Below are 16,511 nucleotides of genomic sequence, written 5' to 3'. Positions count from 1 at the left end.
CTACAAAGGACAGAAATGAAAAAGCTCCTCTTAAATTGGCTGTAAATGCAGGCACTCCACCAACAAATCAATCAAGGTGCAACTATTCATGAATTTTTTTAATACTATGAAAATTCACCTAGATTTTGTTAAGAACTAAATTGTGAGATATCTTCTTCAGGTCTGCAGGTTAGCTAACCTGTTGATTGGTCATTTTTGGACCGCCTTTTCTTGTTGGTTTGGTCTTCTTCTTGAGTTTCAACTTTTTTTACGATCATTAGTGGTTTGTGAGGGTATCAGGTAGGTGTGGCAATCAAAATGCTGAAATGTAAAGACAAATAGGCAAACTGCTTATAAATGAACAAACAAGTTTTGAATTGATTATAACTACAAAAATTCTACACTAATATAAATAGAAACATTTTAATTGATTATTATCGCTTGGGAATTGTATGTTTTGAAGTTTACGGATTTAGTGAGTATATTTGTGTTAATAATTGTATTTGTTGTATTTTAGTCACCAGTTGGAAACAACACACTGGGACCACCCTAAAATGTCTGAGCTTATGAATTCACTCTCGGAATTGAATGAAGTCCGCTTCTCCGCTTATAGGACTGCCTTGAAGCTCAGAACCGTTCAAAAAAGGATGTGCTGTAAGTTAAATAGAATTATTTGTTTTATAATTTGTAATAAGAATGTTGTAGATATATTTTTTGTATTTGAATTGCAGTGGATCTTGTAACTGTTAACCAAGCGATTGATGCATTTGATAGTCACGGTCTTAGGGCACAAAACGATAAAGTTCTAGATGTAACAGACATGATTAGCGTCTTAAATACTATCTATGACCAAATAGCTGCAGAAAATCCATCACGTGTCGACGTACCTTTATGCTTGGACTTGGCTGTCAATTGGCTATTAAATGTTTACGACAGGTAAAGCTCTAAAAGCCTATGTTTTAAACTACTTAAATAACTAATATTTTTTTGTCTTTCAGTCAACGAACAGGTCAAGTTAGAGTACTTTCTTTTAAAGTTGGAATTGTATTATTATGTAAGGGGCATTTAGAACAAAAATATAGGTGTAAGTATGTTTTATTATAGACAGAAAAATATAAATTATTAAATAAACTTTTTTTAACAGATTTATTTAGACTTATGGCAGATCCGAGTAGGTTAGTTGATCAGAGGAAATTAGGACTTCTTCTTCATGACTGCATACAGATACCGCGACAGCTGGGCGAAGTCGCTTCCTTCGGTGGGTCCAACATTGAGCCTTCGGTCAGGAGTTGTTTTGAACAGGCTGGTAACAACACCACGACCATCGAAGCGGTTCAGTTCCTCAGTTGGCTCGAACGGGAACCACAAAGCATGGTCTGGCTTCCTGTTTTGCATAGAGTAGCAGCTAGTGAACAGGCCAAACATCAAGCCAAGTGCAACATTTGCAAGCAGTATCCGATAATTGGTTTTAGGTGCATTTCAAAATCTTTATAATTGTAACTTGGATTATTTAAAAAAAATTACTTTTGCCAAATGACCTCGGATAATCTAATCACTTTCTTTGCAAGATCATAAATTTTTATAAATTTTAGTTTTTGTCTTTTAGGTATCGCTGCTTGAAATGTTTCAATTTTGATATGTGTCAAAGTTGCTTCTTTTCCGGCCGCAAAGCGAAGAGTCATAAATTGACCCACCCAATGCAGGAGTATTGTACAGCTGTAAGTTTTTTTAAATTTCTTCAATGAAAGATTTGTGACTCCTTGTTTGACTTTTGAACATTGAACATTGACTCTTTGTTTTTAATTTTTGGTAAAGACAACATCAGGAGAAGACGTACGAGATTTCACAAGAGCTCTTAGGAACAAGTTCAAATCGAAAAGGTACTGGGCTAAACACCCAAGAGTCGGATATTTGCCGGTTCAGACCGTACTGGAAGGGGATCCTCTCGCTGCGCCGCCTACGCCGCCTCATCCCGGCCCAGCGAACAATGCACAGCACGATGTTCATTCAACTTTGGAAATGTACGCCTCGAGGCTTGCCGAGGTTGAATTGCGTACAAGGACCAATTCCACACCTGACTCGTAAGTCCCTAACTAAACCTTTTTACTATCCATTTTTGAGCTTATTGATTCATACTGATTTTTAAAGTGAGTCTTACAGGGAAGATGAACACCAGTTAATAGCGCAATATTGTCATTCTTTGAATGGTGGTGAGCCTGGTAGCATACCGCGAAGCCCTGTGCAAGTCATGGCTGCCATCGACGCCGATCAAAGACACGAATTAGAAGCTATGATAAGGTAAAAAATAAAATAATAACATTGTATTTTTAATAACTTAATTATTTATTCAGGGAGTTAGAAGAGGAAAACGCAGGCCTTCAGGCAGAATGGGAGCGACTAAGAGGCAAATCAGGTGGACTAGGCAACGGAAGTACAGCCAACGACATGATAGGAGAAGAGGTTGACATGGTAGCAGAGGCGAAACTTCTCAGGCAGCATAAAGGAAGGCTCGAAGCACGAATGCAAATTCTCGAAGATCACAATCGCCAGTTAGAAGCCCAATTGCAACGGCTGAGACATCTATTACACGAGGTCTGCTCTTATTTTTTTTTTCTCTTTTTGTAAAACTAAAATTTAACGATTGTGAATATTTTCAGCCTGGAGGTAAATCAGGGACAGGAACCCTTCAAACTCGCTCGGTCACGGCGTCCCAATTAGCACAAGATTCTCCAGCGAAACAAATCGAACAAGCTGGTACGTTTTTAAATTTTAAGTATACCAATAACACAAATATTTTTAAAAAGTGTAAAATATAACTGTAAAAAGAAATTTATAATTTGTAAATAAAAACATTCGCTTGGCTTCTTTTGGGGCGATTTGGTGTCACTTTTTTGCAAGATTCACGGTGTCATTTGGGAGACTTTCTACTCATTCTTTCCATTGGGAGCTGGTATTAATAAATAGTTCATTTTTATCTGGGGTGTTTGGTCTAGGAGTACGCTGGGAGAGGCCGCCTCCTCCAGCGATGTCTGTCTCCCACAACTTATCAAGTCTTCATCATATAGCAGGTACCACGCTTTTCGCTTTTTCACATTAACACTTCTGCCATATTTTTCTTTTCTTTAACCTTGTTTTGTTTGATAATGTAAATTCGCTTTCTTTTTCCTTTTTAACAAAGGCTTTTTGGTGATGCTTTTTGTGTTATACTATAGTTTTAATGTTTTTTTATTGTCAAATACATACACTTTTTATTGTTTGTTTTTTAATTTAATTTGTACTCTTATTTTTCAATGCAGCCTCAGGACGCATGTAGGTAACACTGCTTATTATACATTTTGCTTAGTTTTTAAATTTTACTCCCAATAAAATATATTTTAAAAAAATATGTGTATCTTGATTATTTTAAATATGTTATTATTAAGTGTGGATTTATAAAATTTGAGATGTAAGTGTTTAACAATACTGTATTTTGAAAATGTAGAGGTATGTTTATTGGACACCTGTTTTTACGTTTGTATTTTTTCTGAACTTTAAAGGTCCCTGCTGAGGCTTATTGCTTAGCAGTCTTGCAACAAGTGGATCATTGCCTTTTTCTAAAATTTAAACATCTACTTTCCATTCACTTAAAAAAAAAAAAAAAAAAAAAAAAAAAAAAAAATCTTTTAGGAGACTTTCCGGTTTCCAGTCCTGCTCAGTCATGAACCTGTATTTTGATCATTTTCAGTCATTTCACTCTGACAGAGGTGGTTTTCCTCACCTTATTGAAAGGTTTTCTCTGGGTTATAAGTAGGGTGAGGCACTGAAGAAGGCAAACTACTTCAGACAGACCAAGACACCAAGAATAGGCACATCAGAATGAAGGAATTAATAATACTTTTCAATTCATTGTTTTAATTTTTTTTATTCTACAATATAAACTAATATTTATACAAGATACAATAAAGATAAATTTTGCTGTTTCAGGTGACTTGGGCAAAGCTGTTAGTGAACTTGTGTCTGCAATGACAGAGGAAACAACATAAACAATAATTATAATTTTAAAAAACATATCTCCTAACCCTTATCATCAATGTAAATATACATATCACAATGTCGACATAAATAATTTAAAAATTAACGGTTTCTCTGTAACAGCTCATATCATTAAAAAATTATATATATCTTCCCCCTTTCATATCATTTGTTACACATTCCAGGTTGTAGTAATTGTAATGGAAATATGACAAAAAAGAAAAACCTTTCGCCTAAACGAAACAGCATTCTTCCCTTTAATCATATCATGTAAAAACTATTGATATTATAAGTAGATTAAAATTATACATATATAAATAATGTATCCGTTTTCAAGATTGTTTTTGAAGTTTTAGTTACTGTACCGATTCGAATTTGGAATCAAATTTTTGTGTTATGTTATGTTAAAAAAAATTATATATGTATTTGTAACATTTTAGTTTATTTGTCATATCACCTTGTGAATATTTAAAAAAAATACTAAAGGTTATATCCTTGGGGAAGCTTAATACTTAAAAAAAGGAACTAAAAAAAGAAAAAAAATGTGATTGTCATTGTACCTACAAAGAAGTCACAGTCTATTTAGGCAATCTACAAAGGCGGCTAAGAAAACACATAGAATCTACTATTTACAATTAAGTATAGACAGTCAAGAAAATGTACAAACCAATTTTACAAATTTGGCTTTGATTTAAAAGAAAAGAAAATTAAGATTATGGGTCGAAGATCTGAACCGTTTTACTTTGCTTTCCTCCTTTTGGGTGAAATTAACCTCAAGAGTGAGACGACCGGTGCTTCGTACAGGACCGATACAACAAAAGCAATCAGGTATGACATTAGAAAATGTCCAGAAAATGTAATGACCTGGAATCAAAACAAAAAATCATTTATCTGGTATATAAGATTTTTTTTTAAATTGAAGTAAAAACATACCACCATTTCAGGGCTTAAGTGTAGTGGTGTTTCCAATCTCATGGTAAATGTCCTTATAACAATAGGATGTACAAGATAGGCACAGTAAGTAACTCGACTGAACGGGTATAATATACTTGACGATAATAATTTATTCACGTAACCTGAAAAATTAATTATTTGTTTATTCATTTAAAAAGACAAACAAAAGTGATGTGTTCAACTGCTTTATGAGTTTGAGAAATTTTTTAATTGATTTTACCTCCATAACCAGTAGAACATGCGATGACGATCCAAGCTAGAGCCAACGCCCATGCAGAGTGTGACAATGATGAGTACGCCGCGGCTGACAGCAGGGTCAGTTTGCTTCCAAACAGGCCGTAAACCAGGAAAAGTAGAAGGCCCGATGAAGCGACCCATCCGATCAAAACTGTCAACTTTGTCATCTTAAGTTTGCAATCTGTCTTGAAGAGGATCCACCCAACTGCCATTCCGATCAAATACGGTCCAAGCCTTGTCCACGGTTTGTCATAAATTTTGTCAAACAGAGCAAAGGGATCGTCTTGACTAGAGGATACGTTTTTATTAATATTTATTTGATTCGGTGTAAAATTACCTTTACTTACTTTGGCACGTGATTGTTAAAATAAGCGATAATAGCAGTTGTAAACCAGGAACTGGCTAATAAGGTCACCATTAAACCAAGTGCTACTCGGAAGTGCCTTTAAAATTAAGAAATGAGAAAATGTTATTTCATAAATAAATTTAAAAAAAAATAATTACTTGACAGCAATAATCAAAAGCAACGCTCCGACAATGTAAAATTGGGTATCATCAGCCAAATACCAACTCCACAGCATACACTATAATTAAATTATGTTAAATCAAACATAGTCTGAATATTCATCATTGAGAATATACACTTTATAAAAATGTATAGGTTTTCTTTACCATTTCTTGAACGGGGAAAAGAGTGTTGATGTAAAGCAGGTTCCTCCACCAGTATTTTGGACAGTTTTCATAGTCATTTGTCGGCGTTTCAAACAATGAATTATGGTGGTACCAGTTCATCGTCACCTGTACGCATCCAAGTATGAAGAAATACGGTGCAGTCAACCTGTTAAAAATGTTTGAAAAAATTACATGCTTTGTTCAATCCTTTTGTATATTTTATTTTTACCTGGCGAATCTATACAGTATCATTCCAAAAAATTGCAGTATGTTTGATTTCAATCCTGTCGCTCTCATTAATTTATTCATGTCGTGTTTAGCCGTTGTTCGAAAATACAGAAAAGACACAAGAAGTCCGCTGAAATTATTAAAATTTAAGTTAATATTTAATATATATTGAAAAATAATATTTTTCAAATTTTAATTACCTAATAAAGAAAAATGTATCGACAGAATATGGCCCATTGTTAATCGTCTGGAATGCTATTTCTTTTTCGACTAACTGCCTGTAGGCCATGTTGTCTAGAAAACAAACTCAATTTTAATTTTTACATAAAATTAAACGCAAAAATTTTATTACCTGAGTATTTAAAAGCATTTATACAAGTGTGACCAAGTATGACCCAGGCCATGCTGATCGACCGAAGACCGTGGATGGTTGGAATGGTATCATCACCAACAGATTTGTCGCAAATGGTTGATATGTTTCTCTTGACAGAAAATGCCAGGATGATCTCTTTCCAAATTCCACCTTAAAAAAAAAAATTATGTTGTTTTTAATAATAAATATTCGTATGTAATTCTATTGTATGGTTCTTACTGAAAGGGCTTGTGATTTCTTCACTGTTAACTGAGTTCCTCTCAGATGATTCAGCTTCACTATCTGTCAAAATAATTTTCTAATTATTCAAATAATGCTCTAAGATAATTACTTTGTTATTTTTATAAATGAATAATAGATCTTTAATAAAGATAAATAAGTTTACATGCAAGGCAAATATATTAAATTGTAAGATATTTTTTAGCCCTGCAAATCGCCCTACCTCACTGGTTGGATTTGTCAGATCAGAGTTATAAGCAGTATAATGCACTGACACAAACCCAGCAGCAACAACAAAGCAAATTGTGGACCATAGAGGAAGTGGGGAAAAAGGAAGAATTCGCTCGCCCGCGGATAAGCCTGTCAGGCTGATATATTGGGTATCTCCTCGCCAAAGAAAGAACCTGGAGATGCCCTTTATGCAGTGCACAAGTAACTTAAAGCACAGATTAACAGAGTGCAAGGAATTAGCGCTGCAAAATATAGGTAATCAGATTGTATATGTGGTCTAAACATAAATGGCTGCATACAGGGAGCCCTTTCATACAAAGGTTTAAGATCCTTAATTTGAGTGAATGTATTTATTAGCGTGAATGTTGTTTGGGAGTATTTGTGTTAGAATATTGAGTACCCACAAAACACCAAAGTAGTCTAGGTTATTTTGTATTATATATATTTTCACCGTGATAACAAGATGACTGTTGCAATATAAAAAACATCCCTGGTCTGCGTGGAATATACCAACAGATTTCTCAGACCAAATAGGTTAGCTTGGGATAGTAAATGCCTATCACTTCTCGCAGTCCACTGGTAATTCAAGCTTTTGTAATTTACAATAAATTACCAGTATGCTTCAAAAATCATCCATTGAGGTAGGGCTTCAGGTGCTGTCAAATGGTCAATTCAGAACCCAAAACATACAGATCCTAGATCCGAACCCATTCACACTCTCGTTCATTCTTAAATATATTCTTTCCTATTTACATTCACTCAATTGGGGTGGTGGAGTATTTGACATCCCACCATCAACCTTTACACCTATTATATAACTAAGTTAATTGAGGGTCGATGGAATACTCAATATTTCGCCATCAACCCTCTTACACTATATTCACTCTCAATGCATGGTAGATACACAAAATTAGCAATACTATGTACAATAAAACAGTCCTATTTCCTCAATATATCGGACCCAGATACTTGCTGTCATGCTCAAGCATTCCTACATGCTATTCTTAATCATGACCTTTCTTCATTAAGGTCATTAAGGATGACCTTTCTTCTATGAATCTATGAGTCAGATCCTCCGAGGATCACCTATCGACAGTGCATGCACATAGTAAATAGATGATTTTTACTGTGTGAATGTATTTATTGGCGTGAATGGGGGGAGAAAATCACCTTGTAGTACTCCCAACTTTATGTTTAGGCTGTACATTTTTTTAGTGTAGCTGTATGTGTGAGGTCTCAGCATTATATTGAGAACTTGATTTGATAATCTTTAAAACATCATGAATGTGTATTTTAATCACATGTGGAAAGGTTATCAATGATTGGGTTAATAAAATAAATAAATAAATAAAACATAATGGGACAAAATGTGAGGAGCCAGCAATAGCACTAACAGCTAGCTGGCCGAAAAGCAAAAATAACAACCAAACAACGAGGATAAATCAGTATGATAGAAAACTTATACATATTTAACTCAAACCCAAGCTTTTTTTATTTCTCTAAAAGAAAATATCAATAAAGCTTGTAAGCTTAAGAAAACTTTAAGATGTACTAACCAAAAAATAAATTTATTAATAAGACAAAGGCGTACTTTCATTATTGTTGGCCCCTGCTGGTATTTTAACTGCACCGGTAATAACGTCTTGCTGGTTTTTTGTAATCTCGTAGGTCAAATTGTCATAGACGTATTTTGATCTTTTCCTCTTCTTCGCTTCGTGCTCTTCGTATAATTCAACCAGTGTACCACAGGCGGCTAGCACAATTATGATACTTGTGATCGAGCTGAAAGTTTAAAACAAAAATACACATTTGTCGAAGCTGTTGGCAGTATTTCTTTGTTAAAATAATCAGGGTCTTTCCTATTGGCTTTGCATTAAAGTCAATTAAAAATTGTCTAGATTGTTGTTAGTAGCGTCTTAATAGTAATAGTCTAATACTCCTCGTTCTTTGTTAGTAGAGGTGTTTTTGTAATAGTCAATTAAGTAATAATGAAGGTTTTCATTGGTGGGATTTTAATCTTAAGTCGTGAATTTGTTACTTGGAGTTGTATTTGTTTTAACGGTCAATTTTTCTTAATTAAGACTATGTTGATGCGATTGTCAAAATATTATCTTTAGAACTTTATTAGGGAGTTTATTAGTTGATTACAATAATCAATTAATACCAAGTTTACATCTTTTTAGTAATAACGAATTAAATGCAATAAATGTGATTTTCAGTGATGGTTTGGGTTTTTCTTGGTAACTATTTGTTTTTGTTTGTTTATGATTTATAGAAATATTTATTGTTAGTAATATTTATTTGTAAATACCGTCAATTTATTCATATTTAGGGCTTTTTTTGCATATATGTTTGTTATTAACATCATTAATTAATTGGTAGTGGTGTTATTGTAGTAACAACATTTTTGTACAAATAGGGAATTTCATAGCTTTCCAATTACAATTGATTACTTTACAAGAAACTACCGTTGACTTCACGTCATAGTGGTCAATGATGGTCTCTTTCATAGTATTGGCGTCCGTTTAAACCAATCACTCCAGACATGTAAATGCACATACAATAATGTGTATGTGCATGTGTATATCATTGTAAATGACATTTTGTATGCAGTTGTAGAGTACATAAATAACTGGAAAACATGTTTTTTCGACGACCTCGTTTTCGAGTTACTTACATCAAAATCCAGAATGTTACGTCTTTAAACGGGTAGTAAATATCATGTGGACTTTTGACGACTGACACATCGACCGTCCTCGCATTGTTGACATCCCCGTCGTTCACCGACAGCTTGACAATGTCGACGACCTCATTCCTCGTACAAGACAGCGGAAGGCACAGTCCGATCAGTTGGCTGTGGGTCTGTAACAAACGCTTAACGTCCATCAGAAAGAAAATTCATTTTGAATTTTAAACTTACATTCGGTGTCAGCGTTGAGTTGAGTTGAACGTGAGCTTTGACGACGAAAAAAGAAACCTGGAAAGGTGGACTGGGGTCCATGTTCTTGCACTGCGTCGCCGACCCCATCCAATATCCGTTACCCCAGAAAAAGCCTCCGTTGTACCTTCCACTGGCATCAGACACTGGAAAAACAAACCAATTATAATGATTGTTTTATCGGTTTTATTAGATAAGATGATTTTATGTAAGCTAAACCCCAATTATGCCGATTAATCTACAAATTCAATGGTGTGTTTATGACACAATGCTTATATCCAGATGAACAAAAAAGAAATCTCTTAAATTTTTAACTGTCTGTTTTGTTCTTCAACTTAAACGTTCAACTAACATAAACAATATTAAAACCTTACAAATCATTGTCAAGTTTTATCGTTTTATAGTCCTGAGCTGTTACTAAATTTAAATCCGTCCTTACTGAAATAGATCGAAATTCTTTTTTTTTCCTTATCTCCTTATATACTTAAAGTGCCGTCCAAACTTTTCAGTATATAATTGTCTATAATAAATATAAATTATAATCATTTACCACATATTTAATCAAAAGTAAAACATGACAAAAATGTTCAAGATTTTCAACAATCAACTTCAACTTCTTTGTCTGAAGCTTTTTTTCAAAGGTATTTCTTCATTAGCCACTTTCAGACTGACAGCGGAAACAAAAGGGCCAATGATCAGAATCTATCAAATTTAGAATATTCACAATTTTCAGACCGAACAAAAAACCATTTTAGATTTATATCAATCCTTTTCGTAAATTTTATCCATTAAACTTTGCTTTTTCACCCTCAAGCATTAATAAAGTAATTTTATGTTAATTGTTCGTATCGAGAAATACTTAAAACTCTTGGTAAATATTTTAACGTCGAATATGCCGCATAGTTGCCGTTCACCGTGCACACTCATCGTTCTGACCTTTTTCTTCAGTTCGATAATATTTTTTCTGCTGTATTGTCTTTAGAACAGCCTTGGCAGTATAATACACTGTATTGCAATAGCGTCAATCACATCTTGGATATGGCCACGGATCCATGACCCAAATTTAATTTGGAATGTTCATCTTCCAAACCTTGATATAGGAGAAAGCCACTGTAGTAGAGATAAAAAAGACTTACAAAAAAAGTAAATAAATATTCAGATATGAACCAATGGATAGATAAGTCTTATAATCTTAATAAATTACTTCCAACTTATTAATTTGAGAGATAGATAGATAGACGTGAATGATAGGGAGGGGAAGAAAATTAAAATAGAGAGGCCAGGGATACAGAGAGGCGCTGAGTGAGTGAGAGAGATGTAGAGAGAAAGAGGTAGACGGTGCAAGTGAGTGAGACATAAAAAGAGAGCGAGAGTCAATGGGGAGAAAGACAGAGAGAGTAAGAGTAAGGAAGAGATAAAGAGAAAGAAAGAGAAAAAGGTAGGAGATTGAAAGAAACATAGAGAGGCCGGGAGAGAGAAAGAGAGAGAGATTATGGGAGATTCAGGGAGAGAAAGAGAGAGAGAGATGGAGAAATGAAGAGGGAGAGAATGTGGGATTGAGAGAGACAGAGAGAGACTCTGAGAGAGAAAGCGGGAGAGAGATGGAGTGGAGGAGAGAGAGTTATTGGAAGAGACAGAGAGAGACTCTTAAAGAGAACGAGTGAGAGAGATGGAGTGGAGGGGAAAGATAGAGATAGAGATAGAGATAGAGATAGATAGATAGATAGATAGATAGAGAGAGAGAGAGAGGGAGTAAGAGAGAATGAATGTGAGGAAGATATAGAGATAGATAGACATACAATAAATAGATTGTTAGAAATAGAAAAAGAAAGTGAATGGGGAAGGGAGGAAGTTTGAAAGAGAGAGGAACAGGATACAGAGAAACGCAGAGAGAGAGAGTGAGTGGGAGATATGTAGAGAGAAAGAGGGAGAGAGAGAAGGCGAGGGAGATAGAAAGAGGCTCTGAAAGAGAAAGAGAGAGAGGTTGAGGGAGAGAGTGATTGTGATAGATTCTGGGAGATAAAGAGAGAGATGGTGAAATGAGGAGGGAGAGTGTGTGATTGAGAGAGACAGAGAGAGACTTTGAAAGGGAAAGAGTGAGAGAGAGAGAGAGAGAGAGAGAGAGAGAGAGAGAGAGAGTGAGAGCGCGTAAAGTTGGAGAGAGAGAATGAATGAATATCGTTTTATAAAATAAAAAATAACAAATTTAGGACGCGAACAACCTCTAATAATTATCGAGTGGAGAGATAGAGAGAGAGGGAGAGAGAGAGAGAGAGAGAAAGAGAGAGAGAGGAAAGAGGAGAGAGAGATGAAGAGAGAGATTGTGTGTGTGATTGAGTGAGTCAGAGAGATACTCTGAAAGAGAAAGAGTGAGAGAAAGAGAGAAGGAGTGAGAAAGGGCCAGGCGGAACAGACAAAGAAGAAAAGAGAGTAGGATTTGATAATTACTTTTTTTAATTAAGCAATACCTTTCTCCAATTAACGCCAGTACCCGGATTGACACTATTTATATACAACGTATGTAGTGTACAACCATTTCTTTTAAAAAAACAGAGAGAGAAAATAAAAAATATTGAGGAATTACAAGATATTACTAAATTGAGGAAGTAGAAGGTAAAATATATCGACAGTTTGCTTAGATGGTTAGCAAAAACGTATAAAGTTTATCTATTTTATTATGCTGTGTGTACAAGAAATTTTATATAGGTCGGGCCTCCTCATTAGTTACCGGACAAGTTAGGTCAGGTGAAGAGGAAAGCAAGGCTGTCCCCATGGCATTGAGAACATTTTTTAGGGGGAAAGCTGCCGAAGAGAAGGGTAATACTTCGAAGATTATACAACGCGAGTTATGACCGTGTCCCCGGACGACGATCATGATGTAAGACAATTCCCCGTCGTCGAGGAACATGCTTAGTCACAGTTCGACTCCGTGCCACCGGCCCAGGCCTACCCACTTGATTGTTGTCGTTTTCCGAAGCCCCCCTTTCGCGTGTTAAATGTCAAAAGAAATTATGAAACTATGCCGGTGAAATTACGAGAAAGAGTCGGGCTGACCGTCCGCATCGTCCCCGACGACTCGGCGGTACATCCAGATCTGTTACGCAAAGATCAAATCTTGGATGCAAGAAGGAGCTTCACATGAGATGAGAGTCACAACTCGTCAAAAAGAAAATTTGAACCGTTCCACTCAAACCGAATTCGACTCGTGAATAATTCATTTTATATCTCTTGAGAAAAAAGGACGTAGAAAGTCTTTCCATCGCTTCCTGTACTGATAAAGGGGTTTCCGACCTAACAAAATAGACGAATCTCGGATTCGTGCACATCTCCACTCACGACTTCAACAATGTTGACGTGTTCCTTTTAAAATAACGAACTTAGAAAACGTACAACCACGTTATAAAGCTTACATCATAATTGACAGCTCACTTTGGTCAATTATGTCCATAAACATTAGGAACACTATTGTAACGAAAAGCAAAAAATTCTCACGTGAAACTGACATTTACAACAAGGAAAACATCAAAAATCCGTAATAAACAATAATATCAATGACAATTAATTAAGGTTTTTAGTTGAGATGAAAAAAAGCTAATGGCACGAGAGGGATTCGAACCCACGGGGTTGAGATGGGGAGTTGATGTCCGAGTGGATCGAGGTCACGATAGCTCAGCGGCGTATCTAGCCGAAGGTCGTGGGTTCGAATCCCTCTCGTGCCATTAGCTTTTTTTCATCTCAACTAAAAACCTTAATTAATTGTCATGTATAAATTGGTCAAGCGGACCACGCAAATAGTGAATTAATAATATCAATAATAACATGAACGTGACAATTTACAAAATTGTATTAAAAAAATTATTGACGGGGTATGATATATTTATTCTTATACAACTTAGCAATATTCAATTTTATTGTTTCTAATGTTTTAACTGTATAAAGCTTAAATTCTATACGTAAACAAATTAAAGAGTAACCAATGAAAAGAAAAATCAAATTACAATTTCCTATTGTATAAAACTAAGTACCTTGTTAATTTACTATTGCTATAAAGCCTACGGTATGAATAAATACTTACTGTTAGATAGCTCACAACTTATCATGACTCCAAAACGAATCTAAAGTAGACTTGGCTAGCACACGATATACCATCACTTCAAAAACAACATTATCAACAAAGATTTAGATAGTCCGCAATTGGCTATTAATACAAAGCCAAACTACAAACAAACACATAGTACGCCATTGACTATTACGACAACGACAACGAATCAAGATAGAATTAACGATTAACATCATTACAAACACACACTACCAACAAAGATTTAGATATCCCGCAATTGACTATTACTACAAAGCCAACAGTACATACAAAGATTTAGATACCCCGCAATTGACTATTACTTACTACAAAGCCAACACTACTAACAAAGATTTAGATAGCCCGCAAATGAGTATTACTACAAAGTGAACACTATAAACAAACACTTGCATAGCCCGCCATTGACTATTACAACAAAGACAACAAATCAAGATAACATTTACGATTACCATCAGTACAAACACAACGCTTCCAACAAAGACTTAGATATCCCGCAATTGACTATTACGACAAAGTCAACACTACCAACAAAGATTTAGAATGCCCGCAATTGACTATACAACAAAGTCAACACTACAAACAAACACTTATACAGCCTGCCATTGACTTTTTTTAAATTTTTTAAGAGGGGTCGCAACAACAGAGGTCATATAAACCCAACAGGGTGCCGGTGTTTTTCCAAAAAGCTCATTTGTAAGTATGTCGGGTTCGAATGCAGGGTCGCTGGATTCGAACCCTGGACCTTTACCTTACAGGGATGAGCACCGTGTCAACGCCTAAACTGTTGCGGCCACCGACGCCCCCTCCATTGACTATTACGACAAAGACAACGAATCAAGATAGCATTAACGATTACCATCAGTACAAACACAACGCTATCAACAAAGACTTAGTTAGCCCGCAGTTGACTATTATTAAAAAGACAAAGAAACCAACGTAAACTTATTAAACAGCAATTGACTATTACTACAAACACAACGGCTACTAAAACGGCTCAACCGCCACGGAATTGACTATTACTAATACAAATGTACAGAAAACAAAGATTTAGCAATCATTTGGTGATAAACAAAACAACGTAGACCCACAATTGACTATTACTTCAAAGAAAACAGAACCAACACAGACATTGCTAACACACGATTTACCATAACTACAAATTATATTATTATTATATGATTATATATATACAAAGACAAGACTTCCGAACAAAGACTTAGTTAGCCCGCAATTGACTCTTACGACAAGACTACGGCTACCACAAAGGCTCAACTCCCACGGGATTGACTATTACTACATAGACAACGAACCCAATAAAGTAATAACTAACTAGCGATTATCTGTTATCACAAAGAAAACGTTACCAAAAATATTTAATGTTAGACAGCTCACCATTGACTATTACTACAAAAATAGCAGTACCTACAAATAGTTTAAGCTAATCCACAATTGATGTTACTGCAAAGTCAACGACACCAACAAATTGACTGAGGCTAAACCACAAATTATTATTACTACCAAGACGCTTTGTAAGAAGCAATAATTATTAAAAATTAATGCTATAAATACCATAAAAAATCTATACGAGTTGAACCATAAACACTTTTAAGGTATTGATTATATATTTTTTCCAATGGTAAATTTTACAAACATTGTTTTTGTACGCTGTATGCTTGATCTAATAGTCAAAACGTAATAATTATACAACGAAAGTTTAAACTAAAAACTTACTTTGTAGTTCGAAGTACCAACTTGACTATTGCGAATACACGCTACCCACCATGCCATGACTACAAAGAAAACGCCACCAACCAAGTCATAAAATACCATTTAATTAAAAAAATGAATGGATTGACAAATAGTACACGATCATCCTGACAATAAATAATTTACTACAAATAGCCCACCACCACTAAATTCCACCTAAACTGTTACTAAATGGACCAACTAATTATTTTGAGAGAAATAAATTTGTTTCATTACAAAAGTAATCCTATAAGCACGTTAACTCTCCCGTAATAAAATGGGAGTGTGGTCCAACAGACCTCAAATTTTCCTCAACTCTTTGTTACTAGCAAGGATGCTAAAGCTATTAACGAAGAAAAGCTGTGCATTGTTTTGTTACCAAACTCAAGCCTGCAAAAACGAACGATGTTCCAAAGAATTGTACCTATTAGTACTGCAAATACACCCTACCCACCATGCCCTGACTATACATGAATAGACAACCAGTAACAGAGACATACGAGAAATCAGTAAGTACATAGTTTTGAATTTATTGTTACGTCGATGTCCAATAAGAAAGACCTCTCTTTCTTCTTTTGACCTTCATGGTTTTAACAAAGCAGCTTAAGAGATAACATGTGGACATCTACTGGTGACCAAACAGAGACGAGAACAGCTTGAGCTATGATTTTCCGATTTTGTTTAAAACCCTTTTCTTACATGCTTAATAACAAACATACGTATACTCGTTTCTATACGTTTCAATGTGAAACAATTTTCGCTCGAAATGTGACATCCGTATTGAAAATCCATTACGAAACCGGTTCTCGAAAAGACGGATTTTT

General features: G+C 35.1%; 2 protein-coding genes across 13 annotated transcripts in view; one reads left to right on the top strand and one right to left on the bottom strand.

The window, feature by feature from the left end:
- The window catches only part of LOC106669519 (dystrophin, isoforms A/C/F/G/H-like), a 328,247-nt gene extending 323,823 nt beyond the window's left edge, over window positions 1-4,424 (top strand). For 8 of the 11 annotated variants that reach the window (XM_024227801.1, XM_024227799.1, XM_024227800.1 and 5 more), the window contains 11 exons: window positions 497-633; window positions 711-915; window positions 978-1,063; window positions 1,124-1,451; window positions 1,586-1,697; window positions 1,795-2,060; window positions 2,128-2,277; window positions 2,331-2,571; window positions 2,637-2,733; window positions 2,973-3,047; window positions 3,943-4,424. In XM_024227801.1, coding sequence (XP_024083569.1) covers window positions 497-633; window positions 711-915; window positions 978-1,063; window positions 1,124-1,451; window positions 1,586-1,697; window positions 1,795-2,060; window positions 2,128-2,277; window positions 2,331-2,571; window positions 2,637-2,733; window positions 2,973-3,047; window positions 3,943-4,001 — 1,756 coding nt within the window. In that variant the 3' untranslated portion in view covers window positions 4,002-4,424. Of the gene's footprint in view, window positions 1-496; window positions 634-710; window positions 916-977; window positions 1,064-1,123; window positions 1,452-1,585; window positions 1,698-1,794; window positions 2,061-2,127; window positions 2,278-2,330; window positions 2,572-2,636; window positions 2,734-2,972; window positions 3,048-3,275; window positions 3,289-3,942 lie in introns of all 11 variants that reach the window. The other 3 variants (XM_024227794.1, XM_024227792.1, XM_024227797.1) reach the window with 3 other exon arrangements.
- Window positions 4,425-4,588: 164 nt separating this feature from the next.
- LOC106669544 (nose resistant to fluoxetine protein 6) overlaps window positions 4,589-16,511 on the bottom strand; it is an 88,297-nt gene continuing 76,374 nt past the window's right edge. For both annotated transcript variants that reach the window (XM_024227802.1, XM_014399076.2), the window contains exons 2-14: window positions 9,825-9,988; window positions 9,582-9,766; window positions 8,496-8,686; window positions 6,674-6,736; window positions 6,434-6,604; window positions 6,282-6,375; window positions 6,083-6,211; window positions 5,854-6,019; window positions 5,686-5,765; window positions 5,529-5,624; window positions 5,165-5,469; window positions 4,924-5,066; window positions 4,589-4,854 (exon numbers count right to left, since the gene is read on the bottom strand). In XM_024227802.1, the coding sequence (XP_024083570.1) occupies window positions 4,729-4,854; window positions 4,924-5,066; window positions 5,165-5,469; window positions 5,529-5,624; window positions 5,686-5,765; window positions 5,854-6,019; window positions 6,083-6,211; window positions 6,282-6,375; window positions 6,434-6,604; window positions 6,674-6,736; window positions 8,496-8,686; window positions 9,582-9,766; window positions 9,825-9,932 (1,857 nt within the window). In that variant the 5' untranslated portion in view covers window positions 9,933-9,988 and the 3' untranslated portion in view covers window positions 4,589-4,728. The remainder of the gene's footprint in view (window positions 4,855-4,923; window positions 5,067-5,164; window positions 5,470-5,528; window positions 5,625-5,685; window positions 5,766-5,853; window positions 6,020-6,082; window positions 6,212-6,281; window positions 6,376-6,433; window positions 6,605-6,673; window positions 6,737-8,495; window positions 8,687-9,581; window positions 9,767-9,824; window positions 9,989-16,511) is intronic.

The sequence above is a fragment of the Cimex lectularius genome, unplaced genomic scaffold (genome assembly GCF_000648675.2).
Source record: "Cimex lectularius strain Harlan isolate CLEC.00 unplaced genomic scaffold, Clec_2.1 scaffold229, whole genome shotgun sequence".
NCBI lineage: Eukaryota > Metazoa > Arthropoda > Insecta > Hemiptera > Cimicidae > Cimex > Cimex lectularius.
This window is presented reverse-complemented; position numbering and strand designations above follow the sequence as displayed.